Source organism: Thunnus thynnus, chromosome 24 (genome assembly GCF_963924715.1).
Source record: "Thunnus thynnus chromosome 24, fThuThy2.1, whole genome shotgun sequence".
Lineage (NCBI taxonomy): Eukaryota > Metazoa > Chordata > Actinopteri > Scombriformes > Scombridae > Thunnus > Thunnus thynnus.
This window is the reverse complement of record NC_089540.1, coordinates 4,827,051-4,852,322: the sequence shown is the minus strand read 5'-3', so window position 1 is coordinate 4,852,322 and position 25,272 is coordinate 4,827,051. Positions and strand designations below refer to the sequence as shown.

Here is a 25,272-nt window from a genome sequence, read left to right as displayed (position 1 = left end):
AATAAAAGTGGATGGTGCAACACAGCTATTATAAAACAGATAGTTCCAGTCCTTGATTATGATTGGTTGAGCTTCATTCGAAGCCGTTGTAAAATACTCTGTAAACACACACCTGTTACAACAGTGTTGCTGCGCTAATTAGTCACCTATGTCAGATTTTCTTGTGAATTTTTATTTACTGGGTGGGCTAAGTGTGGATGAGTGGTGGAAAGAGATGGACAGGATAGAGGAGGAGGATAAAAAAGAAAGAAGACACGCTGAAATTAAAGAGAGAGAAATTAAAGAGCCGGAAAAGGCAAGCAACGATGCCGGGACCACGTAAGATTGTGTTGACAGAGATCCTGACCAACCGTGCATCATGTAAAGCGACAAAGACATTGTGCGTAACCTAACTGGCTCTCCCTGCCGGAGATGCACACTGTTTTCCGGTGGCCAGTGCGTCAAAGAGTTGGTAGGGAGCACTGACCAGGTTGCGGCGACTTTTCCCAGTGTAAATTCAGCGCACCTGTCCAGAGTCAAACACCCCTGTACCAGCAAAGAGGAGTGCTAACATAATTGAAAACTACTTCAATATTTGCACAATTAATGGTGATATCCAGATAATAATGTTAATAATCACCCCAATCTTTAAGCATGCTTGACTAGCCTGATTAGCATGCTTTCCAGTGCATTTGTGTGTTGCTTGGCAACCATTCTGCTAAATGTTGCCTGAACTACATTGGTTGGCGGAAGAACGATTATTTGTTATCAATAAATTATTGCATTTTTTGTTGCTGTGTGTTAATGAAACCTTGCCAGGTATATGTAATAACCGTTTTATAAAAGCAATAAACCATGAGGCTGTGGTTCATAGTGATGTCTAAAACCCCCTTAGCTGTTCTTAAATCACTGAAACTACAGCCTCGCATGGCGTATTGCTTTAATAAGCTACGGTAGCTTCCACCATTTAGGATTCTTCAGCTCTCCGCTTCCCTCAAAGGTCAGCGCTGTCAAGACAGCTTTCTACTAGTCAATGACGCAAATTTGTGTGAGCTGCACTCTTGGATAGAATAGTCTCACTAATGATGCAACTTTTTGTGGGCATTTCTTGTGGTCCATGTCTGTGTTGCTTTTTGAGATGTGAGCAGTATAGTTTCTGCCTGTCATTTTTCAGTCAGTTCTCTGCCTACTTCTGTCTGCCTTGCTATCCACCAGTCCTATCACAGTGCTGAATATCATTATTTAACACTTTAAAAAAACTGTGGTTGTCATTGTGTAGTACTTTTGTTTGTAGTAGACATATGACTTTTAAATGCCACATGACTGCACCTATAGAAGTCTTATTTTTTCATGGATTCACTAGAAATTTCATAGCCTCACTAATAAATAATTAAGGCATAGGCAGCCCCAGAAAAAATGTCTGGTGCTGCCTATGGGGGGTGAACGCAGAATCAGTGTACTTCAACATGAAAATTGTCAAACTGAATGATTTGAAGCAAAATATCATTCATCTATGCAAAAAAACAAAAAACAAATTTATCATCCAAACCTCTCCCAAGTGTCTGATGTGAGCCTTCTATCAGCCGAAACCAATCAATACTAAGGATCATCGTGACTATCCTCGTCCATTGATTTTACGGCAAACCTGCTCAGCAAAGTCATCTACTCTTTGGAAACTCATCTGTTAGCACACACCCACTAGACATATAATATACCATCCATCCTTCTATTCAGCCATTCGTCCACGCATCCATCCATTTGCCCCTAGCTCGATAATCATGTGAATTATAGCCCTTCTACTGTTTCAGTGGCAGTTATGAGATCGATGTTGTAATATTCTGGGTGTGTGCGTTTGTGTGTGTGTGCGGTCTTCAATCACATTTATGCAAACATGTGTTTTTGTTGCTGGACGTATGATGCAATTACCTACCAACTTACCAGCTCAGTCTGTCAGCTACCCCTGAGGTGCAGTTTGCATAATGTAGTAGAATTTGGGTTTTTTGTGGTTTCCAGGAAACTTTTACATAACTGGCTGCAAGGGCATCTGGCACCTATGACACATTAATTACATTTGTAAAGTTTTTATGCCTGTAGGCTTCTTAAGGCACACATTCAACTGAATACACAGAGAATTAGGTGTGAGCTAAGAATTAATAGCTGTAGTTTCAGCCGGGGAATGTAAATCTTCTCTCCCAGGCTCCCTTGGAGGGGAGGTGTGCCGAGAGATCCTCAAAACTTCACAGTTTCGCTCAAAAGCCAGTTATCAAGCAACCTGTGGTGAGATTCTACTCAACTCAGGTTTAATGAACAAGAACAAGGATTAGAGCCTCTTCATTCCAAGAAGAGAACACAGAGCACAGGGAAAACTGTGAGCATTTGGTTGGTTAGTTGACTGGTAATTATCTTGGCAGCACCTTGTCCAGAATCACAGTAGAGTCCTCTCCTCTCCTCAAATATTAGCCTCTCAATACTGCCAAGTGTCAGGGAGTGAGCCTTTGATCAGCATGGTCTAAAAACTCAGCTAGAATGGACTCTCAGATGCAATAACTGGGACACATGAGATATCAGTGTAATGGAAAACTGCCCCCTCTGTTTAATATAAGCACAGAAATTGTAGCAATGTCAGCAGCAGTTATACTGAGGAGCTGGCTGCATTGTATTGCTTGCTATTTTAATATCATATGTAAAATAAAAATGAGGTTTATGTATTCCAATGTAAATGAAGCAGAGAAATTCACAAGTTAGAATTCATATAAAGAAGAAAAGTGCAACTGTGTCATCTTAATGCATACACTTCATTAATGCATTGGGGAGTATCATCTATATACAGTTGCAATACTATATTTGAAAGTGTGTTTTAGTGCAACAAGCTATGCTGTTTGAATAAATAATACACATTTTCTTTCATAACTCTTCTTTAGAGGCCATTCAAATTGGTCTACCGGTAGTGCTGATCTTGGATCAGTATTGGCTTTCCCTTGCCATAATAAAATAGACGGTCAAGTGGACCTGGACTGAAACACAGAAAGGGTTAATGAATTTGGATCTGGTGGTGCTCCTGGATAACGATCCGTTCTGAATTTCTTTGAGATGTCTCTGTACCTGCAACCATGTCATCAATTTACATCACTGGAGTATCAGCGCTATACATCACCTGGAAGTGCACTTCCCTTCAGTATGAATGTGCGCAGCCTGCTAAGAGTCTTTATAAGTGTAGGGTTAGAAAACATCACTCATTTTATCGCCTGTGGCTCTATTTCACACAGGCTTCACCCTCTAATGGGGCTCTATAGGCTGAACAAGTCATCTCCATGTATCCTTGCACTGAAAAATTGCATATAAATAGGTGTTCTGCCAAGTATAATGAGCCAATTCAACTGTATTGCGGTTGGCTCTATAAAAAGGCAGCGTAGCCCGACTCCTCATGCAGTTTTCATGCTGGTTGGTGGTGAAGATGAGTGTGTCATTCCTTCATTTGTGTTCTTAAAGCATGATTCATTGCCAAAAACAACCTCCTTCCAAAATCATTGTCATTTTATAAATCACTTCTGAAGACTTAATTGTAGGCAAAGACTGTGAATAGTGTTTCTTTTATGATAGTTCTTTTATTTATTTATTTTACCAACAGTAGTTTTACAGCTGTCTTTATAAAGCCTTTTGTCTTTTCATCCTGCTGTATTTCTGTTTTCTTTGTAAAGCACTTTGAGGAAACCCCACATATTTCATTTCATTCTTTTTCAATTCATTTTTTTTTGTTCCTTTTGATCACTTGCCATGTTAGTGATGCAGGAAAAGAGAGAAAAAGACCAAAATTTCTACCTCTCCATATTCTTCATTTCCACAATCAATGTAAGCCAGGCGCTGTGGCTGGGCATGACCGCCTTCAAGCATCAACAAAAGAAAACCCCCAGTGTGTGATTTGGTCTTTCTCTGTGTCTGCACTTAGCACTTGATAGAGACATGTGGGAGTGAGAGACTTATTGTGCGAGACTCTTACAGTGCCGGTGCAAGATCTGCATGTGTTGACTGTGCCACCCACCTCCTTCTGCTTAGCCGGAGCTGTAGGTGGTTATTCAAGTTGACCGGTAGTGTACAGTGGTCAACAGTCAGTCAGGATGGTGTCATGGAACGAGGTTGGCGGCTGCTCCACTCTGTGGTTTGCAGGTAGGCTTTGCGCACTAAGCCTATAGAGAGTCAAGTGTCTTTGACAAAAACAAAAATTGTAACTGTACGATCACAGGTTGAACCCTCTAACAAGTCACCCTACTATTCCCGATTTTCTGAGAACGGAAATACGTATTGCCAAGCCGGTAAGCATGGTGTCATGGCTCTGACAGTAAACATGGAGCTAGAGTTACAATGTGAAACTATCTTTCTCCATCAGGGTGCGGCAAGGGCTCAGTGGTTTTGGTTTGATGTAGTGCCCTGTCAGGTTTCATGTCAGTGTAGCAACAATCAAAAAAATTACCATTCTCACAAAGAGCTGAAATGCTTTTTAATAATGCACAGCAGAGTGTCTCCTACTGCTCACTGAGCATAAAAGGCATTCAAAAGTCTTTTTGTGATGATGATGTTCTCTTTGTTCTTGAATATCTTTACAAGTCAGATGCTTTGTTCTGTTAGCGCCAGAATAAGACAAAGCCGTTCTCTGCTTCTATCAGATTCCACATCAAATCCCACACCAAATATCCACACAATTCTCATTCTTCTCCGGGTTGTAATCCATACCTTTGTCGGTTTTTAACATTTTGCAGTTGACAATATACACAAAATCCTCAATCTTTTTTTAGCTTTTGATAGCAAAGATTTTATCATTGGTGTGCAGCAGAAAACATCGCCAAAGGCTGATCCCTGAGAATATAAATATTATCGACCAAGCCGTAGAGCGGTCCACCTCTCAAACACTTAATATGGTTTCTGTAAATTGAATTGCACCATGCTCATAGGAGTATGCATAATGATTTCCTCCCTTGAATGATAATGCAAAGTTATGGTTTAGACAGGATATGTTCTTCCGTCACAAAGGAACAGTGGATGGGGATTAATATGTGACAGCGACATGGTGGATTGAGGTTGTTGCTTCTTGTAGTGACAGAGGATCAGTGGGGTGAATTTATTCATATGGTGTCCTTTGGAGCTGCTGGTGACATGCAGGTATGGGTTTATTTGTCTCGCCCCAGCTCACCCTCAGAACACAGGCTATGTATGCGCTGACTGCACTTGCTACCCTCTGCAGATTATGCATATTCATACATGCAAATACAACTTGGCCTTGGATTGTCTCGGAAGGAATTTAACCCATGTTGAACCCTATAGAGACAGTATCCTTGGATATTTAAAGAGGTGTTAGCATGCCACTGAGAGGAGAGGAGAGGATATCCCAAAATACGTTTTGACTATTAAACAGACATGTCTGTTAGCATTCTTACAGTAGTCTGACTGACATGTCTGCGATGTTATTTGACTAATGGGTCCAAGGTGAACTGGGAGGTTCTTGTTTTGTAAGGGTGTGTTCAGTCTGATTATCTTCTTAGTAAATAATTGCATCTGCTGTATTTGTACTGTCAGTAAATACGTGCGTCACATTCTGTACTGTGTCTTATGAAAACTGTTTCTGAGAGAGTTTGGTCAGCTTAATGCAGCAGCTAATCAATATTCCACAAATCCCTGGTTGGATGAAGGGAATGGCAGTTAAGTTAAATAATGTTGTTTGGGCAAGATAAAAATGAATGAAAAACCACAAAGTGTGAGAGCTGTGGACTTTGTTTATGACTTTGTCAATGAGCCAGCAGATCACGGAGATCCTGAGCCTTACCAGGTCCTTGACCCTCTGACCTTCTGACCTTCTGGGCTAGACATGAGGCTGTGACTGACCTTGTAGACAAAGAGTCCATAGAGGTCCAAGAGAGGAGAGGAGTTGTCAGGAAATGGTACAAAACTATTGTTGGTTCTCCTTAACTTGGGTGATGGATGAAAGGTGACATTTGGCAAGGGTGGCACCATGTGGAGTCTTGGAGAGTGTCCAAAATTCAAAACTGACAGGGTTCATTTTCTGGGGAGCATGAATTTAGCCAGTAAATTTTGTGTCAATTCATCTTTTTTCTTCTGTACAAGTAGAAAGTTGCTTGATGGGGCACAAGAAATGCCAAGGGGTCACAAATAATATTTGTAATTATCTCCAGGGAACCATAAATATCAGTACCAAATGTAATGGCAATCTCACCAATAGTTGTTGAGGACTGATCAAGACCAACTTAAACACTAACCAGCTGCCACCAGCTACCTTTGCCTCAGCCAGCAATCTAACTTTGTTTCCTGTCTTTTCTTCCCTGTAGGAATCTCTGTCAGTATCTCCACCTTTAGCCTTGTGGCCATTGCCATCGAGAGATACAGCGCCATCTGTAACCCGCTGAAGTCCCGCGCGTGGCAGACCCGATCCCATGCCTACCGTGTCATTGCTGCCACCTGGGTGGTGTCGCTGCTAATCATGGTGCCCTACCCAGTGTTCAGTGCCCTCAGGTCTTTCCCCAAGACTAACGGTACTGTCGGCCACATGTGTCGCCTAGACTGGCCCAGCAGGGAAGCTGAGCAGACCTGGTAAGTGCAGGTTGGACTATTTCCTGGCAGAGATGGACAGAAGTGATTTTGACTTGAGAGGAAGCATTAACTACTACTTTACTGTAAGTGCACTGTGATGCATCATAAACAGTAATTACTACTATATTTTTAATATCAGGTCAGTAATGTTTTGAACTGACCAACAAAGCAACGTAATAGCCTGCAATATACAAGTGAAATGCATGGAATGCATGAAAGTACATTCATCATTTCTGTGAAAACTTTTTAAATATATTATATGCATAGCAATCATTTGGCAGACGTGCCTCAACAGCCATAATAAGGATAAGTGAGTAAACAATGACTGGATTGAGTCAGTTAGGGGATGGAATGCAATCTGCTTGGCTTTTCCTCCAAATGTGTGGAGATAAACTGATTTACATACAGCATAACTGTATAATTTACATATGCATTACCACGATGAATAGAAAGTAGCTCCCTTTTTTGAGCAGAGCAATCGGACCACTTCCTACTGAATTGTCCACAGTTGGATTCCAACAGATTGCATGCTGATTTGGTCATTTTGGCAATATGGCTCAAATTTCCTGCACCTCAGATCAAAACAGTCCAGTGTTTATAACTGTGCTAGTTAAACCATTTCTCCCAGACATTGCTGGTGATATATTAGTTTCAATTAGTTTCAAATGATTTCTTTAACACATGTAGAACCTAATACATTTTTTCAATGCTAATGACTCAGCTTACCTGCCTGCAAGTAGCTATGAAATGGATCTCTGTCTTTCAGTATACTGGGTGAATGATGTGCTTATCTTTCATATTCCAAGGTTTTAGTAGCATCAACAAAAACTGAACATTAGTACATGTGAGTGAGGTAACAAGTATTTATTGCAGTTCCGTTTTTGTTTGTATTTTTTATGTTCCACTCTCTCTACACTAATGAAACATTGGAATTCAGACTGAACAGTGCAGCAAAAAATACAGCTCCAAACATAATTAATTTTAGTGTCTTTTTTCCTTAACTTAATCCGTCGGTAACAATGTTCTGTGAGGTCTGAGCCAGACAAACAAAATAGAGTATTTTGGTTAGTCAGCATATGGGAATTTCTAATGAAACCACAGCAGAAACAGACACAATGCGAAATAACATTATCCTGCTAACCAAATCTACAGTACATTATCTCTGTTGTCCTCTGCGTAGTGTTGTAAAACCTTGCCTGGTGTTTTCACTGGGCTCACTGGGTCGTGACCCTGAATTCACTCTGCTGGTTCTTCCTCTTCCTTTATTGTCTGCAGAGCTGCTGCTGCTGCTAAATGCATTAACTAGTTATTTTAAAGCTTCTGTTTCATGATTTTAACTTCTTTTTTCACAGCTTTTAAGCCCCTCAGGCCCCTTTATGTATCTAGCCTTGACCTTAATATAAAGCCACCCAGGTCTTACTCACAGGGCTGATTGATGAACAACTGTAATCACATGAATTCGCAATGCCTCTGTATTTTTTTGTCAGGACTGTACATCATTTAATTCAATAATGAGTTATTGAAAAGGGCAAAACTTCTTTGAGCAAGCTAGCTTGTTAAACCAAACCATCCCTCTTCAGAGAAGCACTTTCTGGTTGAGGAGGTTAAATATATAATATATAAATTGAATATACAGCTTCCTCCATTTTGGACTCCCAGGTTCCCAATTCCCTCAAAGGTCAGCACTGACAGCTCACTATAACAGCACAAATTTGTCAAAGCTCACCAAAGTTGATCTCTACTCAAAAGATTTTTGCAGATTTACAGCTAATCCACTGGATTGAAGTAATATTTGGCAGCTTTAATGCTAGCTTTTAGTGTGTTTTCTCTCTACCTAGCCAAGAGAAACTATGAGAGGGATAAAGAGGATAATGGCTCTTTAATTCTTGTCATTTTAGGATTGAATCCCTGGGCAGAAATTGTAAAGGTGCTTACAGAGGTGGTTTCTGAAAAATGAATGAAATCATTAGGGAGACTGTTTTTTAAGATGAAAATGGTGAACAGGTAGCTCCTGTTGAGGCTTAATTAGAGCCAGTATGAAATTGGTTTATAGCATAGCAGGGGGTCGTACCAAAAGACGGAGGAGCTAGGGAAAAAAGTAGACACTACATCATTATACAGAGATACTGTGTAGATAAAGTTTCTGTCAGTAAATTAACATGATTGTTTCTCTGCTCCTGAACGAATGAAAAGGATGGAGGAGTAAAGCTTATGCAAAAGGTCAGGAGAGAAACGATTATGGCTGCTACAGTCTGGATTGCTCAGCCTTAGGAAAGTAATCCATCCATCCACATGTCCTCGGAGGACCGATAAAGCTGCTTTGTCGTTAAAAAGCACCCCAAGTAGATGGATACACAGTCAAGGACAAGATATTTTAGAGCATCTTGGGATATACTTCTCAGGGATTTTCATAGATCTGTCTATAAACAACTTTGGGTCCTGCAGAAATGTGCAATTAAAATGAAGAAGCTGAACATGGCGAAACCTTTTACATTTCTCTACTTGACAGCCTTTTGTGGTGGAACACCAAAGAATTCTCTTTTCTCGGACTGTCTATCAAACTCTTAAGCTTCACATGGAGAGACGAGGCGGCGGGAGACCAGTTAATTAGTCCGCTCGGTGAGGAGGAGGAGGAGAGTCAAAAGTCCAGATATGTCACTGAATACGAGGACCTTTCAAGTTTTAATTCACAGTTTCATCTTTACCCATCATGACCGTCTCTTAAATTACTCCGGGGTTAGGGGTTAAAACCTATATTGCTAGGAGATAACACCTTTTTCATCTATCTCTCACTAGGAAAATTGTGCCTTTTTTGCACCTAATGAAGCAGTGCATAGAGTTATTGAAGCATCCATTTTTAGCTTGAAATCACAGTCACGGAGATGATGAGCAAATGATACCAAGACACATAAGAACCATAAAGTGGTTAATGAACTAATTATAGCACAAAGACAAATTTAATGATTTCTGATTTTTATAATCATGCTTATGCATGCACTGACAATTTTATGCAGACTGGATTTTTACATTAAAAAAAATTATAGTAGCAAAGGTACTCTGGGGGGGTATATATATATTATGACCAAATAACATTTTGCCTTAAAGAGAAACCTGGTTATCTCTCTCTAATTTAACATTATCAGGTTTTTGATTGTGTCTTTTAATTCTATTTACATTATACAGCTTATAGGGCATACTTAACCTGAAATGGCCTGTACTGATATTTTGACAGCAGAAAAGCTGTGCATTAAAAAAAAGATATTAATATTATAGTATTGATATACAATAGCAATATCAGACAGACTTTCTTCAACCCCAGAATTAATAAGTTTGAGTTTTCAACCAACAGCAGAACTTTAGGGGAAAGTATCACTGAAATACTGTAGACACAAAAGTCTACAGTATTTGACCCAAAACGACTCTGCTCACTTCACTCACTGATGCTGGCATATCTAAAATACTGGCTGCAGTGCATTTTGTGCAGCAGTTTGCTTGCTCAAAGCGCTGTTCCCCGAGTCTTTTAACAGAGTGCAAATGAGCGAATTTGACAGCTGTCACTCCAGGAGCAAACATCTGGATTCATAGCAGATACTTTACTACATTAATAAAAAATGATTGGCCCCAGTCTCGAGCACTTCCACTTCTCAGTTTTGTCAACAGCTTCCAGAATGACAACTCAAAGAAATAAAAACACTCTGCAAAGAAAAAAAAAAAAAGACTCAATTTCTGCATCTCACCATTACAGGCTGAGTTTATCTGTAGTCGTGTTTGTAGTGCAGAAATGTGCACCTGCATATCATTTTCTTTGATGATAAATATAAACCAAACACACCTTTTTATAATCGTGAAGCTTTCAGTTGATATGGGAACAGTCAAAAGAAGGAGCTGTGAATATTCAACATGTTTTTTTTTCCCATGTGTCCTTCTGCTTCAGCTCTATAAATCTGGGTTTCCCCCTTGAGGCAAAACAAGCACAGATATCACAGACATCCACCAGCACCTTTTTTTTTTGTGGTGTGTTTCCGCACTCCTACGTGTTCACATCCTGACACCTTTTGTCTAACACATTTTCCACCGTATCAAACAGCCAGCTGATGAGACCGCTTTGACTGAAGCTGTGAGAAGTGAAAGAGAGGGGCTCAGCCAAGTTCAGAGGGTCGCCCAGGAAGACATTAGAATATCAGAGAACGGATGAGATCCAGCCTCTTCCTCTTTCTGATGTTGCTTTCATGTGCTGACTGATGTGCACTGCAAACACCGGTGGTTAAGAGCATTCTCTGATTACAACAAATCAAAAGCGAGTTGCCGGTGCAGATGGTAAAGATTTATTACGATCAAAGTGACATCTGTAGAGTTTCTTTATCTTATTTATTCATTGGTTATTCTTTCTAGTTTTCTCTTACAATGATTGCTCTCTCTGCTCTGCTCTCTCTGTATTCCTCTCACTTCAGTTCACTTCATTTCACTCAAATAGGTTTTATTCATTTCATTCATTCACTGGTGTGGCTGCTGATAAAAAATCTATACTTTTATAATCCCAAGTGGTTACTCATGGAAACAATTCACTTTACATTAGACCAACATACAGTATTAGTAGTCACTCATTTATCTCCCCACATCTGTAACTTCACTGTGTTGAAGGTCTATATTCAGACTTGTAGAATACATGCAAGTATATATAGTTGCTTATGTAGTTTGATGCACAGGGTGAGAAACTGACAGAAACTGTCAGCCTCTTGAATCTTAACATTGTTCAAAAATTCCCCCCTGTCTTGAGCACTTTTTTTGTACTTGACTTTGTTCATGACTTTTTCTTTGACGTGTCATCAATCTAGGCGCTTGATTGTTACTTTCTGTGTGAGAAAAAAGGAACATTTATCAACAGAGAACAACTGTGTACATGGTGTTGAGGAGTAGAAAATGTCTCAAATATCTGATAGCCACTAAAGTCCCAAAAGGTGGTATCTTTTTATCTTGTGCGCACAAGATAAAGACTTGTGTGCACAATATATTATCTTGTGCATACAAAATAATTACCTTGAGGGAACAAGTTATTATCTTGTGCATATAAGATGATTATCCTGTGGAAACAGGTTAATAACTGTACAGTAAAGGCACAATAGGCCTATGCTTTGAAGACCATGGGGGTAAGTTGCATTTATAGCTTTTAATAGTTTGTTGATCTCTCAAGTATGTTAGAAACATGGTGGCGTACATTGCTTTATTTGAATGGTCAATTTGCTATGTTTTTTATGGAGCCCCTAAAGTCCTGAAAGGTAGTATTTTTTTTATCTTGTGCGCACGTCCTCTTAAACTTTCTGTTGTGATATGTATAGACGTGTACGTATGTCGTGCCGTGTCCATATGAGTCAATATGCACTGTGTTACTGTGCATATTGACACATGTCAATATGTCAACAGGATGGTTTGATAAGGTTGTGTTGAAAACCTTTCTTGAGTTAAACAGGATAGCTACTCTCTTCTTAAAGAGAATAGACCATAGTGTCTTGGAGTGTCAGACCTGCAGAAGCTAACTGGTCCAACTGGTCCAACTGGCCTGCCTCCCTCAAACTAAGGAGACCTAATGGATCCTCATGTTGAGAAGAAATGATTTTGACATCACATCATGTTGGAGAGCAGTGTATTTTGTTAAATCATAGGTTTAAATCATTGTAGCATTTTCTCCAGGTTACAGTTTCTTTGATCTACCTTTACTGTACAAGATAAGGGACATACAATTTCTAATCTTTAAGTTAAAACTACTACAATCAATATTTTCATATCAACAATGGATCAAATGACTATGCATGATGTAAAAGAGATTGCTTATAGTGATAAATCCACAGACAATCATGATCCAACTCTACAGTTCCCCTCATTGCTACCGAGCTTTTTAGTGTCTTTAAGCTTGTTGTGTTAGCAACTCCAACATTTTGGTTTACTCTCACTGCTCTCATCAGTGTCATGATTTCAACTAAGAAGTTCTGCACACTACCTGCCCAGCACCAAACAGCAGACAGACAAAGTTAGCAGCTAGCTTGTGATCACAGTGGAGCATTAAGCAGCTAAAGAGGCAGGCATATCTCTCAGGAGCTGGTGGAGACCAAAACAAAGCTAAAAGAGGAGTGAATATTATAATTCTCCAGGTCACAAGTTAATCAGTTAATGCAAGTTTAAGGTAACTGTCACTCCATTCAAGAAAAAAGTACAAGTGGAACAAAATTAGAAATGTCATACAAGACAACACAAGGAGCTACACTGAGTAACAAGACAATAGACAATATTCAACCAAAGAGGACACACTGTTAAATTAGAAATAACAAATGCAACATAATATAAGGATAGACATAAAGAGGGATCATGTGATGGTGGCAAGGTGAGCACAACATTTTGGCTTGAGCTCCATGCCTCTCGATACTAATTATTTGTTTATCCTGCGGAAGCTACTTTTGGTATCAACATTTCGTGCTATGTCCTTAAATCTTACGGCCACAGTCTTTTGACAAAATGGGAAGAAACCAAAGGAATAGGGACAAAAAAGACACCCCGTCTGAGCCCGGTGAGTACACACAAGGCGGCGACCAGACCAAATCTGATATCTCTGACGAACTCAACACAGCCCTTGCTAAAGCCCTTACTTTGATTGCTGCTAATATTATAAAAGTAATACTCTTTACACAGATGACGTGTTGATATTTTTATCAAGACCACAAACCTCTATTCCCTGCCTGACCCAAGCCAATCCAAAATTTGGCACTTCTTCAGGGTACAAAATTAATTTAGCATAGTCTGAAGCCATGCCACTGGGGTCTCCAACATCTGTCTGAAGCCTGTTCCTTTCCGCTGGTCACCCTCTCGTTTACTCCCTACCTCTTTCTTGGCTGGGTAGGATTGCTCTCATTAAAATGAACATCCTGCCCAGACTCTATTCACTGCAAAAGATCCCTATTTTGTTATCAAACAAGGTTATCAAGGTGCTTGAAGTTTGGCTGAGTGCCTTTATGTGGAGCAAAAAGAAGCCCTGACTGAAGATGGCAAAACTCCAAATGGCCAGCTCTGATGGGGGCTTAGATGTACCAAATGTGAGCCTCTATCAGTTGGCAGCACGCCTCCAAGTGATAGCGGATTGGCTCAAATATGACCCAGCCTCAATTTGGCTCAACACTGAATCCTCTCAGTCCAAATGCTCTTTGTGGAAATTGTTGTTTGTGAATAACTTTGAGTCTGAAAGGACCTCTGTACTAACCCCATCACTTTAAGTGCAGTCAAAGCCTGGACATCCATCTGTACAATACCTCTATTCTGGATAGCCCAGACTTTCTGCCAGGCTGTCAAGACTAGGGCTTTAAAGCATGGTGCACCCAGGGGCTAACAAAGCTGGGAGATTTATTCCATGGCCAGACTTTACTATCCTTTCAGCAGCTACAGCAGCGATATGGCTTACAGAAATGTGAATTTTTTTGATATTTACAAATCAGACACTTCATCACTAAATCTACCACATTAACAACCAATAGTGCCACCTCACATGTAAAAAGGGCCTTGTCTTTACAAGTATCCAAGAAACACATTGCTGTATTTTATAGAGCCCTAAATTCCAACTCATCTCTAACTTTGCAAAGTTACTAAACAAGCCTGGGAGAGACACATGGGCATCTCTATTGATGATCTAAACTGGCAGGAAGTGTGGGTTCATGCTATGGAAATATCTATCTGTAATCAAACCTAATCTACTCTAGTTAAGAATTGTACATGGCACACATATAATACCTGCTCGCAAAAACAAAATGGATGCTGATGCACCTCCACTCTGCAGTAAGTGTAACTCTGAGACAATTACATTCACTGTTTCTGGTCATGTGTGAAGCTACAAAGCTATTGGTGTGGTATTGTGGATGAACTGTGTTATTTTTGGTGTTTCAATAGAGTTAGACCCTATGTGCCTCCTACTTGGTCTTCCAAATGGTCATATTATAAATATCAAAAACAGGATGTTATTCAATTTATTGACTTTTGCCACTACGAAGAATATTTTGGTCTTTTGGATCAAAGATGCTGCTCTAAGAAAAAAGTTGTGGCACAATCTTATAATGGAGTGTATTCCCAATGAATACATCTCATGTATGCTTCACTCCTCAGTGGTCGCTTTCTATAAAGTTTGAGACTCAGGGGGTTTCCTAAATCGGCTTAGCCTGTCTCTGTACCTTTTTTACTGCAAAACCTGTTTTCCTGTAACCTTGCTATTTGTTTATATATTTATTTATTTGATGTCACCTTCATCTGTTGTAGGGGGTGGTGAAGGTTGGGAATGGATATAATGCCCTCTATTTTTTTGTTGTATGTGAAAAATGTAATAAATATATATTTTTTTAAAAAGTATGGACATAATTATAACTAAGTACATTTACTCAAGTGCTGTGCTTCAGTACAATTTGGAGGTACTTGTACTTTACTATTTGTACTTAGTGTTTCCCTTTTATGCTTTTACCCCACTATATTTGAGGGAAATATTGCACTTTTTACTCCACAACTTTATTTTACAGCTGTAGTATCTAGTTGCTTTGCATATTAAGAATTTACGCACAAAACATGACCATTTTATAAAATATGAAGCACTGTTATAAATTAAGCTAGTGTATATAGTGTATATATGAAAAGATGGCATCAGCACCATTAGTGCAAAAAGAGATAGAGCAAGTGTAGAGGGGGGTGAAACCTGGCAGCATGCAGGGAGAAGCTGTTTTAGAGGTTGCAGAACTGGTCTCGGATGCTGACACCATGGTGGTAAAGAGGGCTGCTGTGAGGGGTCAACCATCTGCAGGACCTCCAGCACAGCTCCAACACATGCATGAAGACGTACTGTATGAGGAAAAGAGAAATAATTTCACATATTTGTCTGTGTTATCTTGTTATTGATGCAAAGTTTTTCAGCTAGTGGCTAGAGAATCCGATGTGTCTGGTTGTTTTTAAGAGCAACTCAGATTCCCTATAGTGACTTTTTCTCAATTTGTGTTTTTTTACGCCCTTCTCTTTCCATTCTGGTTGTTTTTCAGGTATGTGTTGCTGCTGTTCACTCTGTTCTTCATCCCGGGAGTGGTGATGATTATAGCCTACGGTTTGATCTCCAGAGAGCTGTACCGAGGCATTCAGTTTGAGCTGAGCCAGAACAGAGAGACCACTGGTGAGATTCATCATAAATTCAATCCATACTGCAGAAGGCTTTTTGTTCACATTTTACTCATACTGTAGACCAAAACATCTATTTAACTTTTTATAGACCTTTATATGAAGCAGCAGTCAATTACAATAAAAAAGATAGGAAACAGTCCAGTAAATATCCTTAAAATATAATAATTGCAATACTGTAAAAATTAGATTCCAATTAAATCCATAAATGATCGAGTGTGTTCTTAGTGTTTTAGTTTGTAATTTCTAATACTTATAGTCACATATTAGAATAGACACAAACAAACTCCCATTTTCACGCAATACAGACAAACATTCCTGCAAAGGGAAATTTGCATTTTTTGCCTGAGGCAGAGAATGACATATTTTATTGCTACCCACAGGTTCTGCACCTGTTACATCCAAAAATAACATCCTTCTCAGTTGTCGTAAAGCTAACTCTACTTGTTTTCATGCCTATTTGGAATGTCTCCATGGCCCTTACAGCGGGTATTTTCCATAGAAAAGGGAGAATCTGTCAAGTATAGCTGCATGGAATGTAAATGCTTGCAGAAAAACGGTCCCTTCAGGTGAAATATATCTGCTGTTGTAACTACGTGCATTGGGAGCAGCAGTTTCCATGGAGTCCAGCTTTGAGGGTGATTCATCAAGGTTGAGACGTTCTGAAAAAGCCTTCAGTTCTGTTATTGTATTGCTAAACATGGTGTGTAGTTTCTGTGCTATAGCAGCAAAATAATGAAATCTCATCTTCAGCATTTAGTGAATGTTTTTTACTGTTAATAGTTCAACATGTCAGTCAAACTGCCCCTCACTTACACTTTTGCCTTGACCCTCCACAGGCCAGAAGAACGGTGTAGGGAGGGGTGCTGCAGGGTGCAACGATGATGATGATGGTTGCTACATCCAGGTGTCCAAAAAACCCTCTTCTGCTGTGGAGCTCCCCACCCTCTCTGCCTCGTCTGGCGCCACCCAGGCCAAGACTGAGCGCGCCCGTAGCAACACCTCGGAGGCCAAGCTGCAGGCCAAGAGGCGAGTCATCCGCATGCTGATGGTGATTGTGGCACTCTTCTTCATTTGCTGGATGCCCCTGTACTCAGCCAACACCTGGAAGGCCTTTGACCTGAACTCTGCCTCAAGAGCCCTCTCTGGAGCACCCATCTCCTTCATCCACCTGCTGTCCTACACCTCGGCTTGCGTCAACCCCATCATTTACTGCTTCATGAACACGCGCTTCCGCAAGGCCCTGCTGTCCACCTTCGCCTGCTGCTATCGCAACCGGCTCTGCCGCCAGTGCTGGTGGTGCAGGAAGAGGGAGGCAGGAGAAGACGGCATCACTGCCACCTCCATGGCCACGTCAATGGCTACCTCCATGTCCAAGTTCAGCTACACCACCGTCAGCACCACCGGTACCTGCTGAGCCTCGATGAAAGCTAGATGGTTGCGGTTACTGTGCACCATCTGTTTTTTCAATCTTCTGTTTTTCACTCTTCATCTTAGTATGCTATGCTATCATGTGCTGAGTAAAATCCCTGCCCATGTTTATGAGGCCTTTTTAAAAGGTCTTGTTCGAATTCTGTGTGCATGGTTGCAGAATGTGAGGCGGGGAAAACGCTGTTTTATTTTGGTGACATTCTTTTTCCTCTGTTTAATTGGCAGCATCTGCTTTTTGGCATCCTGAAGAGAATATCAAGTGCCTGTGCTCTTTGTGTGGCTTTGTTTGTCATGAGTTTGTGAGACGGACATGAAATGAAAATATGAACGCTGTGTACATGTAAATACTGTTTTTATGTTGTTACGTGCCAAAGGTTAATTTTTGACAGAGACATACTGTTGAACAATGAGGACTCATTAACTCAGTAATGAATCAGTATGTATTTCAACTCCTTTTGTTTAATGTTGTTTAATCTTCATTCATTCAGAACATTTCTCTCTCTCTCAGTTATTCTATTGAAGGCCAAATTTTTGGTTTGTTGAATCCCAAATTCATGAAATATTTGAATACTAAAACATCATCCTGTTTACACCAAAAGATATCAAATGGACCAGGGTTAGTCCAGCTTTTCTTGACTTTGTTCTTGCTTAGTTCTCTGTTCGTGTTTCTCTCTTATTTTGTTATGTTTCATCATTTCTTGTGTGTAAAGCCGATTTCCTGCAAGTATCCAAATACGAAAATGAATTAATTTGGATTTTGTTGGCATCTTAGTAATAACAGGATACCCTGACCCTTCTACAACAGCACTTTGCGATTCAGGCTGACAAAGCAGGTGCATCTTTACATAAATGTCTTGAAGACAGCATCTTAACACTGTCATTTTGCCTTTTTTTCGTGCCATGCATGAGCAGGAAAAGCCTGATGTATAGAATCAGGCAATTTTCTTGTCAACAAAAAGGTTTGGTCACGGAGCGTAAATGTGCAGTCAACACTGCCACAGATGTATGTGGAATACTGATGCAGACATTAACATCAGGATATGAATTAGTAGAAAAAAGTGCAGATAGTTCATCCATGAAAGGCTGATCGCACCTGCTTGTTGCTCCAGCCTGCCCCTGCTACAAATGGCACAGAAAAATGCTTTAGTCAAACTCACCTTTTCTGCTCAATTATCTCTGTGGTGTCTTTTATGTGCTCTGCCTTCCACCACAGTGCTGCCAATTACCCTAAGCATTACCGGAGTACAAAGCTCCCCGTTTCCAGGGTAGACTAACGAGGTGTTTCTCAGGGACCCTCTCCAGCAGTGCAAAACTCAAGGCTTTGCCTTTGTAAAAGTGATGACAAATGGCCCCAATGACACACTACATCCAAGCCCCTCAATTCTTTAATAACAACAAATTTGATTTAAATAGCATCTTTCATACAAAGAACGTTGCTCAATGTGCACTACAATTAGGAGAATCGAGAAAAACAGACAAGAAAATAATTGGGCAAAAAGGCAGTAGTTAAATAACAAATTAGAATAAGAATAAAAGCAGTAATGAAGTACAAAATTTTAAAGGAATAATTTGACATTACGGGATAAACACTTATTTTCGTTCTTGCTGAGAGTTAGTTGAGAACATTGATACCACTCTCATGCCTGTCCGTTAAATATGAAGCTACAGCCTGAAGCTGGTTCGCTTAGCTTAGCGTTGAGACTGGAAGCAGGGGAAAACAGCTAGCCTGGCTCTGTAAAAGGTAAAAAAAAAATCTGCCTACTAAGCTCATTTGTTTAATCAAACAAAAACTAAAATGTAAAAATGACTATTTGTGTTTATGTGCTGGAACTATTTCTTGGACGGGCGTAGGGTAACCAAGATAGCTGTTTGGTCAACTGCCATTTCATTGGACAATCCTCTTACTGCTTTTCTGCCTCCATTCTTCATCTTTCCTCTTCCATTTGATTTAGCTCGTCTGTGTACTTTGATTTTGATAAATGTGGTCAACCATCAAAGTGAAAGGACTCACATTCGTCTTCATGATAGTCCAGGTGATAACAGCACTTGAATCTATAACATATAGACAAGTCTTCTCTCATTTGCAAATACGTCTCTAGCGAGGACACATGCTAAATCAACCCACATCCTCACACATGAAAAGAAACCGGCTTGTGCAGATGAACAGGTAGCTGTTTGGTCAGCCAACAAATTTCCTGGCAGTAGATCCCTGTACAGTTTCAACTACTTGGAGCAGCTAATCCAATGGGCTACCTTTTGTGTTTACTTTGGTTTGGACTAACGCAAGCATTTTAAATTATTTTTGTAAAATTAAAGTTGATTTTGAAAGCACTAGGAGGCTGCTTGCCCTGTACTAGAGTTGAATTTTCCAAATCTGTGTGACGCAGGTGGCGAGTGCAAAGAACAAGGTTGAGACCCATTAGTGATGAGAATGAGACCCAGGTTAAACGCCTATTAAGTCATACATACACATAAAGTGTGTCTTTTGCTGTGTCAATCTTTGGCAGATTTGTTTGATTCAAGAGGTATAGGTAAGATGATTTGTCCATTGATAGACGACATGATGTTCATGAACAAATCCAAATTCCCATGGAAATTATTCATGACTTAATGAATAAATTCAGTCAGTTGTGTAAAATGATGGACCTAATAGTGTTGCTTTGAATAATTTAGCACCTCATGAAGATATAAAAGACACATTTCATCAGTTTGCCAGCACACAAATGACAGGACCAACATAGGGTGTGCCTTGCCAGCTTAGTACTGTCATTTGCTATCACTTTCAAATTTGGTCTTCTTTTTCATGTCCTCCCATTGCCTCTGATTCCCCGTCCCCCCAGTTCTCTACTCACCCACCTCCCCGCTTTTTCATCCTTTTCAGAGCAGAGGTGTATGAATACATGAATGACAATAGCGTGTGGGTGACAGCTGAGATTTGCAGGCATAAGCACCGTCCAAGAGCAGTTTACAGGTGATGGCAGAGGTGGCAGGGAGTTCGGCTCACAGGCAGACAATTGGCACACCAAAATCCCCAACAGAGCTTTATGTGTGAACACTTTGTCTGGCAGCCTCTTCTCTGTGTGTGCTTCTATAATTAAGGCAGGAGACAAGGAGTGATTTCCATATATTTTCCAGCACTTGGTGCACTGGAGAACCTTGTAGAATTATTCAGTATTTATTTGAATGTCTGTGCAACCTTTCGCCTTGCATTAAATTTGTATTTATACGGATGTTTTGTGAACATTCAATAATTGGAGCTTAAAGTTTGAGCCTATCATTTAATGAGATGGAAATTAAGTATGTTAAATAACTATAGGTACTGATGAATAATGATATTATATGCTTAGAGTCCAGAGTTGGTATTGTTTTGTATTCCATGGCGTGTAGCTTTCACTCAATAAATCTCAGTCTCTGGTCATCTGCATTATGAATGAACTGCACAAAAACTTCTGGGTAACCTTGCTTACTAAAAGTTATGGGAAAAGCCTCCCGAAGAGACTGATTTGCTATTGAAAATGTTTTGAGGGGTTTTTTTTGTTGAATTTTATATCTATTTTGCTATTCATCCCAGCAGATTTGGATGTGCATTATTAAAATGAGCAAACTGTCTAGTCTTAGAGCTGCTTACTTACCTTTAGAGTCAAACTACTTGTTACTCAGCACACTTGAAGTATAACGAGTTCTTCACTCCAAGATATGCTAGTTATTTTGCATTAAGTAAACTAAAGTGTTCACACAAACTCCAGGAATACACATAGGGATGATTTTGGTATTAATTCCTTAGTAATCAAAATTCTGTGTAGTCTTGATGAAATTGAAATATGCGCAAACTGTGTCTTTTGTTAAGAGACAGGGATGGGTTTTAAAGGTATAGTTCGATTAGAAAATATCTATCTTCTCATCATACTCTTGGCAAGAAAGTGAATAAGTGTATTTCCCAAAATGTTCTATTCTTCTGAGGCTACGTAAAACATTTCCACTATTGCAAGCCTCTGCCCGATTAGTGTTAAATCTCCTGAAACAAACAGTAAGCTACAGGGGAAATTGATTTTTACCATGAGACAGAAAGTTTACAGACTCCTAAAAAACAATGTAAAATGCTCCTCCAGAGGTGAGAAATCTAATTCTGACCGTGTCCCTAGAACAATGCCTGATGCAAATTGAAACTGAAATAAGACCGAGGCACAGGACCCTGTGCACAGTCAGTTTCTCTCTTATCTCTACGTCCCTCAATAAGAATCCCATTAGGTGCTTCAGGCAGCACACAAGGTGGAAAAAACAGCAAACCATGTTTGCCTGTTTAGTTTCGCACACAACACGTGGAACAAATTTTGATCATCCTGGACAAAAATGAAGTGACAGCACAAAAGATAAACTGCAGCGTCATCTTTCATGAATGTCACTTTTCTGGCAGTGTAATAGTAACCTCCTCATAGTTGTGATGATTCATGTGCTCTCTTTAAAAAAAAAAAAAACAGGCATGCCATTTGTGTCACGCTTAAATGTCACTTTTCAAAGCAATATATCACTGCTGCTGAGTGAGAAACATTCCGGCTCATTTAATAGTTTCTATGTGCAAAACAGCTTTGACAGATAATGTGCTCTTCAAGCTGCTCTTTTTAATTATGCTGTTAATTAGCCTCTAATTTGGAGGATTTTCATGTTTTTTATTTTAACTGATGATTACATGCTCCGAGGAAAACTGTGCACCTTGAGCTTACAAAACTTTTACCTTAAAGTGCTAAAAACAAATCTGCTTTTCTTAGTTCTTGAAAAGTTGGTGTCTAGGAGATGTGAGATGTTCAGCTAGCAGCAAACACTGACAAAGCATAAGTAAATTAGAAGAAGTTATTCTCAATTATTTATAATGGCTTCCTGGAGGACGGCTGCAAGTAAAATGTGCCCCTGTTGGATTGTTGTTCTTCTGCAGAATAATTCATAATTGCTAAGAGTGATTCTTTTGGTTTCGCCTCAGGCACAAAGTGGAATATTTTGATTTGGTATACAGGTTCTGCACCTGAGTGTTTCCAAGAAACATAGTTAACGTGAATTGTCTGTTTTTATATGTTGCTTTTCATGTAAATTTTTTCCTCGGCCTTATACGTCTTTTAAAAAAAGGAAAAATGGTGTCTTTGGTAGCTTTCTGTGCTCCTCTGTCTTCTCAAAGGTTGACTTACGAGAAGAGAAGGCAAGAGCCGTTCTTTTCAAGATTCCTCTTAACACCTTCTGAGGGAGCATCTTAAGTGTTAACATGTATGTCAAGTAAAAGTCTCAGCTTCAGGAAAAAAGCAAAACAAACTGGGAAATGCTGAAGTGAAGAGCAGGTGATGAAATCATATATTTAGCTCTTATTAGCATTGGAAATCCTTCCCTGATGGTGAAGCTGTGTGTGTTTGTGCGTCTACTGTACATGTTTACCAAAGCAGTCTCCAGGTCTGCTGATTTTTTAAACGTTTCGCCTCATCTGGTGCCTGCTTGTGCGACATTGTAATAATATAAAATATGTAATTGTCTGTTAGTTGTAACAGGACCTCATGTCAGTAAGAGGTTTTAAACGTGAGGTTATTGATGTTTGTGATATTTTACATTCGCTGTATCTCCAGTATGATATACTAGCTATGATGCAGTCTTGGTTTTCATGGTTTTGGTTCATAGTTATTGGCTACACATACAGTATTTTTCATGCCAAATGTCCATTATTTAACAAAAATAAAAATTGGGAAAAAAAGATAGTTGTCTTTATGTTGTGTTTGTGTGATTTCTGTTTAAAAATGAGACACATTCTGGGTAATAAATAATTAGTCGTTCTCCACTGAAATTTGAAACACTTTCTCGTCTCAAGCAGAAGCAAGCTGGACTGTGAATAAGTATTCAGCACTCAAACATGAAAAAGGCAGATGAATAATAAAATAGCAACAAACAATGGCAAGTCAGCTTCCCCAGCGAATACACTCTAGTCTGAATCAAAGTCCTCGGGGGCTGAGAAGCCCTCAGGAAGTTCAAACTCACATTTCACGGACCGGGATGAGGAAGAGGCTGAATGCTCCGGAGTCATCGCCATAGTAACGCACCCTGCCACAACTTCAATCTGTCATCTTGGACCAGAAAACTGAGAAAATAAGTTGTTTTTTTTTCAAGTTATTCTTCAGAGGCTTCGGTCTTGCCCTGTGTGAAAAAAACAGAAACACATTTGTTTTTCTCAGGGGGTGCAGAAGACCATGATGCTTTTTAAATATTTTACACAGTCAGAGCACACAGTGAAATACGCCACGTTTCCTGAATATTAATGATAGCTGTGCTGTTTGTTGTAATGGATATCAGTGAAAGGCTACTCTGTAATGGGCTCTGTAAGAGTCCACTTTTCAAAAATGTAATATATTAATTTTTGAGAAAATAACAATATTTCCAGAATGATTTTTCATTTAAAGGTGCAGTATATAGAATTTAGTGGCATCTAGTGGAATGGACTGGGCAGACATGGAATATTATATTCATAAGTAAGTTTTAATTAATGTATAATCACCTGAAAATAAGAATCGTTGTGTTTTTGTTACCTTAGAATGAACCCTTTATATCTACATAGGGAGTAGGTCCTCTTTTACGGAGGCTGCCATGTTTCTACAGTAGCCCAGAATGGACAAACAAAACACCGGCTCTAGAGAGGACCTTTCACATTTTTCAACACCACCGTAGGTTCTCCAACACGCGTGGAAGGGGAGGAGGAGGGGTATTCAGTTCCTCACTGCTAGATGCCACTAAATTCTACACACTGCAGCCTTACAGGTGTCTACCTTCCTTTACTATGTACCATAATTACATTTACATTGTATCCTGCTATTTACAAGAGTAGTCTAAAGTTTAATCTATTGACTACCATATTAATTAAAAGAATGATATCCACTGATATTAACAATGTATAAGAGTAGAGTTCCACAAAAAACAGATGCACATTTGTTATTTTACTTTAAAACCAGCAGCAGCAGCAAGAGGTGGAGGTAGATGGTATCAGGTAAAAACAGGCAATTAATACCAGGTGTGCCAGCTGATTACTCAGTAGCATTAATTAGACTGATGATGTCACAGGCCTCTTTAAAGAGCTTTTTCACAGCAGACATTTTGACTTGTCACAGCGGGAAAAGCACAGGTGTAACATTAACAATGGCTCACTTCCACTCAAGTGTCCAAGATAGCCATACTGGTGAAGCATCACGCACTAAAGCAGGGTCATGAATTTGGAAAACTTAATTCCGACTACACATTCCCATTGATCACAAGCAACAATGTTCTGGTGATGCATACAGTGGTGTAGGCAGAAATACAAAAGTGGGTGGGCCATCTTTTCCCAGAAAAGCTGACTTATGAAAAGTTAAAGAAGACAAAAGAACAAACATAGCCAAACTGAAAAAACAAAGGCAATAATAGTAAAACACTGCCTATCCAACATGCTCAACCAACAGAGCATCAGTCTATAAAGGCTGTAGACAACAGTATATCCTACCCAGTCTAAGATACAGTATATTTGCACCAGCAAGACCAGTTGCGCATCAGCTCTACAGTGCAACTATTTTAACTATTTTATTTCACAAAGTGGCAACTAAACATAAAGCCAGGCCCAGAGGTGTTAACAGAAATCCCTCCAGAATAGTTCCACAGACTTGTAGAATCAATGCAAATGCTGAGGAACATCATTCTTCAAAAACATATTCCCTCATTTGGTGTTTTGATGATGGTGGTGGAGAGTGCTGTCTAACACGTCAGTCCACAATGTCTCATAGGTGTTCAACTGGGTTGAGATCTGGTGACTGTGAAGGCCATAGCATATGATTTACATCATTTTCATACACATCAAACCATTCAGTGACCCCTCGTGTCCTGTGAATTGGGGCATTGTCATCCTGGAAGAGACCACTCCCATCAGGATAGAAATGTTTCATCATAGGATAAAGGTGATCACTCAGAACAACTTTGTATTGATTTGCAGCGACCCTTCCCTCTAAGGGGACAAGTGGACCCAAACCATGCCAGCAAAATGCCCCTCACAGCATAACAGGGCCACCAGATCCCCTCACTGTAGGGGTC

The 25,272-nt window shown here is 39.7% G+C and overlaps 1 protein-coding gene and 1 long non-coding RNA gene across 2 annotated transcripts in view; one reads left to right on the top strand and one right to left on the bottom strand.

Moving 5' to 3' along the window:
* The window catches only part of cckbra (cholecystokinin B receptor a), a 38,342-nt gene extending 15,429 nt beyond the window's left edge, over nt 1–22,913 (top strand). The window contains exons 3-5 of the mRNA XM_067583269.1: nt 6,315–6,576; nt 15,630–15,757; nt 16,602–22,913. Of these exons, the coding sequence (XP_067439370.1) occupies nt 6,315–6,576; nt 15,630–15,757; nt 16,602–17,179 (968 nt within the window). The 3' untranslated portion in view covers nt 17,180–22,913. The remainder of the gene's footprint in view (nt 1–6,314; nt 6,577–15,629; nt 15,758–16,601) is intronic.
* Nucleotides 9,796–24,794, bottom strand: LOC137177143 (uncharacterized). Its single transcript, XR_010925979.1, has 3 exons — nt 23,203–24,794; nt 15,335–15,435; nt 9,796–11,425 (listed from the first exon to the last, which is right to left on the bottom strand). It is a non-coding gene; the product is annotated as an uncharacterized lncRNA (long non-coding RNA).
* Nucleotides 24,795–25,272: the final 478 nt, after the last annotated feature.